The following is a 9732-nucleotide window of genomic DNA, read 5'->3' as shown; positions in this document are numbered from 1 at the left end:
GTTAAGCAGACTTGGAAAGAGCAGTGCAGCCCTATTGAACTGTGTACCTTCTGTAAAATTGTGGATTAAAATGACATATTGATATATGAATATTTATATTGATGCATATTCATAGAGGTATCATAGCAGGAGGTTAAATGAAAGAAGATAAGAGAATATAAAATAAGTGATTTCATATCCATGAACAGCTTTATCACTCTGCATATGTATCTCTGTTAAATGCATTATCAGATGCATTATTCACATGTTGACATGTCATACATTCCTGCATTTACTCCTGCTATTGCTTTTGGTTTAGGATTTTACAACAAAGAAAAGTGTGCTGAAAATGCAAGGATGTGGCACAGAATAACATCATGTCATCTCTGTGGAGAAGCAGAGCTTTTAAGAGTAGCTACACAGACTTTTGTAGCTCCTTGGGCTTGAACAATTGCTAGCAGCTTCCATCAAACCTGTCTCTCTACTGCCTAGTGATAGGTGAAAAGTGAAATGTCATTTCTTTTGTGGAAACACAGGAATCGTATCATTCTTCTCCAGTCTCACTTTTTGGCTTATCCCACAGTCTTCTTGCCTGGCACTGCATCAGAGGAATAGACAGCAAGGCATTACAAGGCTTGTTTGTTTGTTGTTAACAATCAGATACTTCTCTGAGATGGGCTAAAGATTTTATAAAAACATAAGAAGAGCCCTGCTGGATTAGGCCAAAGGCCCATCCAGCTTCCTGTATCTTTCAGTGCCACCAGATGCCTCAAGGAGCACACAAGACAACAAGACACCTGTGTCTATTGCTATGCTTTTGCATCCTGCATTTAAAGACAAGGCAACCTTTAAAACACAGAGGCTTGCAACCCTAAGGCATTTTCTCCCAAAGCTATGCAATCCCCTTTTAAAGACATCTAGGCCAAGTGCCATCATCACATCCTGTGGCAAGGAGTTTCACAGGATGCGAAATTACGCATTGGGTAGAGAAATGCTTCCTTTTGTCTATTCTAACTCTCCCATCAGTCAATTTTAGTTGATGTCTCCTGGTTTTGGTGTTGTGTTGAACTTCCCTGAATCCAATCTGTCCATCCCAGGCATAATTTTATGTCTCAAGCATGTCCCCTCATGCACCTTCTTTCTAGACTGGAGAACCCTAAACATTGTTTTCTTTCGTTGTAGGGGAGATGTCCCACAGCCCAATCCTGAGCTGCCTGGGGCGCATGGCTACAGTGACGCTGAAAATGGTTGCCACAGCATCCTGTGCAGCCGCTGGCAGCTCCTCGGGAGAAGGAGACTTTTGTCCCCTTCCCACAAGTAAAGAGAGTAGCCCCACAATGGGGCTACTACATGGGGCACATGAATCAAGAGCCTCTGTGTAGGGCAGTGAGCCCAACACAGAGGCTCTGGATCCAGTCCTGCCTCCCTCCCTCCCTCCCTCCCCCTCTTCCTGCCTCCCCATAACACTTCTTGCCTGCCCTCTCTCCACCCACCGCCTGCCCCCCCATGCCCTCACTTACCTCTCCACTGCTCAGCGGTCCGTGCGACCACTGAGTGATGAAGGCCAGGTGCCCACCTGGCCATAGCCCGGCACCAGCCAGCGCTGGGCTACCACTGGCACTCGACCGGCGGTAGGGCCCACAAACACGCCTTACGGCACATTTGCAACAGTGCGCGCCTGTGGTGAGCTGGCATGCTGAGCCCAGGATTGGGCTCCCAGTCTGCTAATCATTTTGATTACCCTCTTCTGCACCTTTTCCAGTTCCACTATTCCTTTTTGAAATGTGGTGACCAAAACTGGATGCAGTACTCCAGATGTGGCTTTAACATCCATTTGTACAATGGCATAATAATATTGGCTGTTTTATTCTCAATTCCTTTTTTAATGATATTGAGGATGGAACTGGCCTTCTTCAAAGCAGCTGCACACTGCAGTTCGAAACTTTCATCAAGGGTCCATCAGCACCCCAAAATCTCTCTCCTGATCCATCACAGACAGCTCAGAACCGAGCAGTATATATGTGAAATTTTGATTTTTTTGCCCGTTTATTTATTTGATTTTTATCCCGCTTTTCTCCTGCAAGCACTCAAGAAGCTCACAACATGAATGCAATTAAAATCAAACTATTCAATACAAAAAAATTAAAAACATATATATAATGTGCATCACATTACATTTACTTATATTGAAGCACATCTGCAATTTTGCTGTCCATTCCCCCAATGTAAAAGATCCTTTGGAGCTCTCTGCAATCCCTTCTGGACTACCACATGGAAGAGTTATGAAAAGTCATCTGCAGACTTGGCCACCTTGTTGCTTATGTCTAATTCATTTGCAGCTAATGAATTTCTATGTGAGAATAAAGTGCTCATTTCTGGCCTTCATCTGCTTAATGACATCGCTTCTTCCTTAATTACGTCACTTCTGGCCCTCAGCAGGCACCATGAATGCTGTTCGGCCCACCGTATTAAACGAGTGTGACACTCTTGCCTTAGAACAAGCGCAAATTTTCTTGAACTGTAAACCAAGCTCACAGTTGTTTTGTGAAATATGAATAAATCAATTTGCAATGGCAAAATGTTAAAACTTTCCAACTTTAATCACATAAATTAAAATCTGTGACCTTCTCGGTGACTCCATGAATGAAATGGAGGCTTGTGGTTTAATTAAATTGGAAATGGCAAACACTTCTATTTATAGTCCGTAGATTATTGATCACTGTGTTAAAAGGGCAAATCAGCACAAAGACAGAGACAAAAGAGATTCTAAATGGTCTCTGAAATGCACTTTTTTCTCATTAAAGGCAGGCAAAGGAGTCTTGAGTGCACGTACATGTGCACGTGAAATGCATGTGCGTACACACCTACACATTCACTCTCTCCCCAGGCTTACTGAGACAAGGAAGGAGCAAATGCACATCCATCACCCCCCTTTTTCAGAGTGAACATTTATAGGAAAGGGCATTTAAGCAGCAATACTATACACACTTTCCTGTGAGTCAGCTCCATTGAAAACAGCGGAACTTACTTCTGAGGAGACTTGCCTACAATTGTGCTGTTAGGCAGAGAAAAGATACTCCAGTTTAGATAACACTGTGGCTTCTGATCACCTGCTTGGTGGATGAGGACTGTGAGTGAGTTGGGTGAGACTAAGAGCCCAATCCTATGCACGTATACTCAGAAGTAAATTCCACTGTAGTATCTGAGGCTTACTCCCAGGAAAGTGTGGGTAGGATTGTAGCCTGAGAATGGCATTTCTGCATTCCCTCTCTTCCTTGCCTCCTTCCTGGAATACGTGATGGAAACACCTGCCGTTCCGGCCCAACAATAGTCAGTGTGCAAACAATCCTTGGAACTAGATGTGGCATTTTAAAACCAGAAAAAAGCACAAAAGATTATGCTTGCTAGACTGGATGAAAAGACTTCAGGTATGCACGCTTAGGAATACCCATAGAAAACAAATGCGGGGGGGGGGATAGAATCCAAGCGAGGACATTTAGTGCAGAGTATTTCGTACAAAATGTCACTGTAAGTCACAACAGAAATAACAAAATGGCATTTAACTGAAGAGCACAACCTTTTTTATTGTTTGACTGAAATGTGTTATCTTCTCTTATCTCTTTTCTCATTTTTCTCTTATGACATAAATAAATTAGGCATTAATGGCTCAGGGGCAGATGGAGATAAGAGGAAATTATCTCATTGGTGTATGATAGGAAAAACAAGCCTGTGATTTTATTTTACCTCTACATCAAATGGATTATAGATTTTTTTTTTTTTTGTATTTGTCAAGCCAGAGGCTTATATTTATATATGAACTCGGGGAGAACCACAGAAATGAACCCTAAAATGTTTTGCTTTCCATGGCAGTCTTGGAATATAGTACAGTATAAGATTCATTTTTACATGGCCCTGGAGGAAGTCAAAAGAAAGAAGGGCCTGGATTTCATTTGGACTCACTATATGACCCTGATGATTCTTCTCAGTCAAATTTGGAGCAAATTCTGATTGCATGGCTATATGGAATGGATGCATCCCTCACACACATGAACAAAGCACAAATTTATCCAAAAGAACTGAATGGATCCTGCATTGTAAGTCTGAGATTGAGAGCCTACAAATAATTACTGAACTGTGTCTAAATTGATGGAATGAACTTTCAAGCAATGGCGAAGATATGGTGCTGCAATCATGAATTGGCAAGGAGAGCCCTTTGCATATGAAAACATACTATATCACGAGTAGCACCAATCTGATGATCCCTTTCAGGTGCAAGTCTCCAATGGACACATGAAGCTTCTCTGCCTGAGCGTACTCCTGTAAGCACTTTACTGAAGTGTCAAGCCAAAGGGCAAAGTAATATGGATTGAAGTCAATGGAGCATGTGTGTACCCAGAGAAGCTCCTTGTTCACACCAGAATGCACATGGAGACATTGTTTTTAAAACTAGAAAGTTTGGTAGTTTTACAGATGCCTTGTGAATGTGCAAAATTCCCACCAGGAAAATGACAGCTCAGTTAGATATGACAAAGGGCCCAATCCTACCCAACTTTCCAGCACCGATGAAACCATGCCAAGAGGGCATGTGTCAACAGGGCATCCTGTGGTGAGGACAGGACGGGACACTGAGGCCTCCTCAAGGTAAGGGAATATTTGTTCCCTTACTTTAGGGCTACATTGTGGTTGCATCAGCACTGTTAAGTTGGAAAGGATTGGGGCCAAAGTTACTGTAAGCTCTAGCTTTGTTTGGGTATACACACATTAGGGTTAGGCTTATATTAGCTCATTCGCTAACCATTGGTTTGTGAAATGTGCAATATATACCATTGGAAAACACTAACACTTTCCACATTCAAATGCATATGAACATGCCTAGTGTGAATGACTCAGGCTGCAATCCTATACACACTTTCCTGGGAGTAAGCCCCATTGAACACACTAGAATTTACTTTGGAATAAACATGCATAGGATTGCACTGTCAAAGACTGGTGTAGTTCCCTGACAATCACTGCAGAATGCACAGAAAACAAACAACCAAGAGTTTCCTGGGTCAATGAGCTTATAGAACACACAAACCATTCACACAATAATATTCAGGTTGGAATACTGGAATATCCCTCTCCAGTAAGCATACATAGACTTGCAGCATTTGTCTCTACTGCAATAATTTTTGGTGAGCAAAAGAAATGGGGATGGTTATGCTCCAAATGAAACTTGGTTATTCCCAATTCCTCTCTTCTCCACACATGGCCACACTCTACCTGAGCACACCTACCAATTTCCCTGAATGACATGTCAAACACTGGAAGATAGAAAGTCAGTCTTACACTCATTTGAAAAAGAAAATTATACTCTGTCACTTGGAAAAATTACATAAAAATGTGAAACACGGTGGGCGTCTGAGCCAAATCACAATACTGCCCTCAAATTGCTCAGTGGTGCTTAAGGAAATAATACTTAACTCTGCAGAAACTGTTTTTTATCCAGCCGATTTTCATTCCAATAGGGAACCCAAATAATGTATTTGCTATATTGTCCTCTCTGCGTTGCACAAAGCACTCGCTTATTCTGCTCTGAGCATTAACTTGTGGCCTTGCAGCCCAGAACGTTACCCCATGGGTGGCTATCGAGGAACATGGAATTAAAACACTTTTAAAGCATGGAAGGGGAACTCTTTAAACATTCACTTCATCTTTAATATATAAATACAAAATAGGCATAAATTACAATTCACAATTTCTTACATCATTTTATTAAGAACAAAATTGCTCGTACAGACTAGATCTATAGAAATAAAAGCACAGTAGTACATTTTACTCATATGTATAAGAACGTTATACTTTTTTTATATAAAATTAAGAAATGTAACTTTATTTCATCCCTCAAACTGTTACTGCAAATGAATCATGCATTACCTCTATTGAACACAGAGAAAAAGGTCCACCAGACTGACAATGCCCTGACAAGGATGTGGCTTTACCTCCGAAATTAGACATTGAACATAGATGTATACCAGGACTATTCATTGAACAACAAATATTAAAGCATAACACAAGATTCGTGTGTCATAAAACAAAGTCATATATCTAAGTAACACAGGTCTCTTTACATATTTGTGATGAGTCATAAATAAAGACAAAAGAGGATGACTGTCCAGCATGCACCTGAATAGAGCATTCCTTTGAGAGATGACTATAGGTCAGTGTTTCCCAAACCTTGTTTTGACCGTGATCCTATGTATAGTTTTTCTCTCAGTCTGGTGACCCATGGAGTTGGTACATATTATAAAAATCCACAGTTAATTTTGATAATTAAATAAAATGAAAATTACCCGGTTGACTTGGCAGCTACCACAATGCTTCTTGATTTTGTGAGTGAGCTCAGTGAAACCATATTGCAAAAACACAGGCTTATAGAGTAATTTGCATTTGGACCATTCTTCCAATTAAAATTTCAGCGGGCCTCCTCCTTTTCTTTTTTCCTGCTGTTTCCTATTGGGCAACCCAATCCTGAGCTTTCTGGTGGCTGCTGGAGCAGCGGCAGCAAAGTGGCTACAGCTGTACCCAGTGGGTGCTAGCGCAGATTTGAGAGAGTTTATGTTGGGCCTTCAGGATATGGCAGAGTTCTGTCCCGCCCACCTCCCACCCAGTTCCTCCTACACCCCGCCCTCTCCTGCCCTTGTTCTGCCCTCCCCACCCCCCAGATGTCACACTGCCACCCAGCAGTTACACTTACCACGGCAGTGGCGCATCCTCTTCCTGCCTGCACTGGTCCTGGTGACTGACTGGCGCAGGCCTAGGGCCCGCGCTCCCTGCTCACTGGGAGCCATAAACATGGTTTACTGCACATTCATGGCACCCAGTGCCAGTGCTAGGGCTCAATGTCGGGCCAGTTTAGGATTGGGTCCTCAATCCCCTAGCAGCCTCTTTTTTCGTCCTGCTCCTCATTCTCCTCCTGCAGTTGACTTTCTCAGGTTCTCCTCTGCATCCCTTTTACTTCCACTGCCTTGGTTCCTTGCATGTTCCACTGCCCAGAGCACTCCTTGCAAGCAACAGCAGATTACCCCAATTTCAACAGAAACGTCTGCACCTTAACTCTACTTTTGGTCCCAGTATGTTCTCTCTTTTTCAGCTTCTCTATACTACTCTGTCCTGTCTCTGGCCCAGGCTCCCTTTTTCATGTCTATTTCCCACTCTTCCAGAGCCAACCAATCCTTCTGCTTCCTTGCCTACCTCCTCTCCCAAATGGTCGCTAAACCAGCGTGTTGAATAAGGGATGTTCTTGGGGTTGCAAGGCAGGCATTCACCGCAAAGAAAAGATGCATGCACACAACCAGGCAGGAGAAGCCCAGACACTGTGTAAAAAGCATAGAGGGTGGTTTGTAAATTCTAGGGGCAAGTCAGGATAATTGCATAGCTGGGTGGACAGGCAGAGAGAGGGGAGAGAGAGAGAGAAGTGGGCGGGCAGGCAGGCGCCCCTCTTCCTACTGGCAAGGATCAGGGGAAGGGCCAAGTCTACCAATTTTCCAGCCAGCCAAATACATAAAAAGAGTAACAGACACACACACACACACACACACACACACACACAGAGGGAGAGAAAGAGAGAGAGAGAGGCACATGTCCCTCCTTCTCCAGCTTTCCATGTGTGGAAAGGCTAGAGCAGGGGTGATCAAAGTTTTTGGCAGGAGGGCCACAACATCTCTCTGACGCTGTGTCGGGGGCAGGAAAAAAAAGGAATTAATTTACATTTCAAATTTGAATACATTTACATAAATGAATATATTAGAGACAGAAAATAAATGAGTGAATTCAAGTCAGTTTATGATTCCATTCACCCTAATAAGGGGGAGAGATCTTCATGCCAGTTTATGATCCTATTCACACGCACAAATGGAGGGGGGATCTTCCACACTTTCAGACACATACACCCACCTGCTCGCCTGCCCCCTTGCCCTCCCTCCTTCCCTCCCTCGTTTGCTTGGGCGGTATGTTCTCCTGCCTGACCACCCACTCATCTGCTTGGCTGCCTGCCTGCTCACCCAGCTGCATGCCTACCTGCCTGTCCACCTAACTGCCCTTCCTCGCTAGCTAGGGCGGCATGTGCTGCTGCCTGCCTGCCTTCCTGGCCGGCCAGCCAACCAGCCCTCCCTCCCTCGGAGACGTGCTCCGGGCTGGGCTCCCCTCCCTCGTGCGGGATCTCCCCCCCTCTCTCCTGCACTCCCCTGGTTCATGTTGCAGGAGGGGAGCAAAGGGGTGGGGAGCCTAGCTCAGCCGAGCGGAGCCCAGCCCAGCCCAGCCCTTGGGCAAGGCAGGGAGAGACCTCCCCCCCCCCCAGGGAATCTCTCTCTCTCTCTCCTGCACTCCCCTGGCTCATGTTGCAGGAGGGGAGGGGAGCCGAGGCCAGCCGAGCCCATGGACAAGGCAGGAAAAGACCAGCTGGCAAGTGCACAGGGTCTTTTATAGTGGGAAGTAACGCGAGACCTTGTTACCTTCCCACTATAAAAGACCCTGAGCACACGCTGGGCTTGTCTTTCCTTTGCTACCACTGAGCTTAGCAGCAGTGAGGGAAGGCAAGGCGCAGAGCTCACACTGCGGGCCAGTGCGGGCTGGGGTGAGGGCTGAGTGCCCATAGGAGGTGGCAGGACCCTCTGGGGGCCCGCAGCGGGCCGCAAGTGGCTCGTGGGCCAGGATTTTGGCACCCCTGGGCTAGAGGCTTGCAAAAATAGAGCCTCCATCCTATGTTCTCAGCATGCAGGTTTCAAGTCTTCAAGTGGCACCTCCCTCTCTGGGATCCCAGCATGCACTCACCTGCCTTCATTCCCAGCTTAGATGTTGCTGGGGAGGAGAGATGCATGCATCTTTCTCTCTCTCTCTCTGTGGCTGATTTGAAAATTGACCGATTTTTGGCCTTCCTTTGTGACCCTCCAGAACATCCCTGCGACCCTTGTTTGGGTTGCGACCCTGAGTTTGGGAACCACTGCTATAGGTAAATGCAGGCTCTTTAGCAAGTGGCAGCTTGCTATGGTGTACTTGGAACCACTAGGTAAACTGGCATCCCAAGCTGTTGAGAATGGTTTGCTGCTCTCTGCCTCCCCAGATAACTGATCAAGTGCAGAAGGTTAGTAAAATTCTCCCTTTCATCTGGCAAGGCACTGCAGGTTTACCAGTGGGTTACAAGCACACTGTAGCATGGGGTCACTTGGTGAATGGTCACCCATTCTTATTTGCTATTGGCCAAAGAATAACAGAAACAGGGAAACAAATGGGAAACAAACAGATACAAGAACCCCGATGCTTACAGTTCATCTTCTACACGTGCCTCGTCTGTATTGGGTTTGTTAGCTTAATGAGCAGCTGAGGTGTGCATCCGTGCCATTATCCTTCCTGAGTGCAGTCCCATCACAGTTATTTGGATTTACACAGTTCATTTTTCTTCACGGAGATGGAGGCCCTTTGAGAGAATTGCAGGAGCCTGGCGTGCTTCCAGCTGTCGTTCCTTGCCCAACCCACTGTATTAAAAATCACCTTTTAATGCCATGCTTGAAGATATACTGCGTGGAATGCACAATTCCACTGACATCATGTCTCAGCCGGACCTAGCTTTAGTAGGGTAGCCAGAGGGGGTGTGGAGTGGTAAGTATAGCAGCTGCAACAATGCGTTATGTAAGCAGCCTCTCCCACTCACCCTTGGAGCCATTCGGTGCAGAGGCAGCAATGTGTGGGCACCAAGCGCCAAATTGCTCTAATGGC

The 9732-nt window shown here is 45.2% G+C and overlaps 1 protein-coding gene across 1 annotated transcript in view; it reads right to left on the bottom strand.

Annotated features, from left to right (window-relative positions):
* Positions 1 to 8845: 8845 nt before the first annotated feature.
* Positions 8846 to 9732, bottom strand: part of SYT9 (synaptotagmin 9) — a 101179-nt gene continuing 100292 nt past the window's right edge. Inside the window, exon 7 of the mRNA XM_066632700.1 lies at positions 8846 to 9491. Within this exon, the coding sequence (XP_066488797.1) occupies positions 9417 to 9491 (75 nt within the window). The 3' untranslated portion in view covers positions 8846 to 9416. The remainder of the gene's footprint in view (positions 9492 to 9732) is intronic.

Source organism: Tiliqua scincoides, chromosome 1 (genome assembly GCF_035046505.1).
Source record: "Tiliqua scincoides isolate rTilSci1 chromosome 1, rTilSci1.hap2, whole genome shotgun sequence".
Taxonomy (NCBI): Eukaryota; Metazoa; Chordata; class Lepidosauria; order Squamata; family Scincidae; genus Tiliqua; species Tiliqua scincoides.
This window is presented reverse-complemented; position numbering and strand designations above follow the sequence as displayed.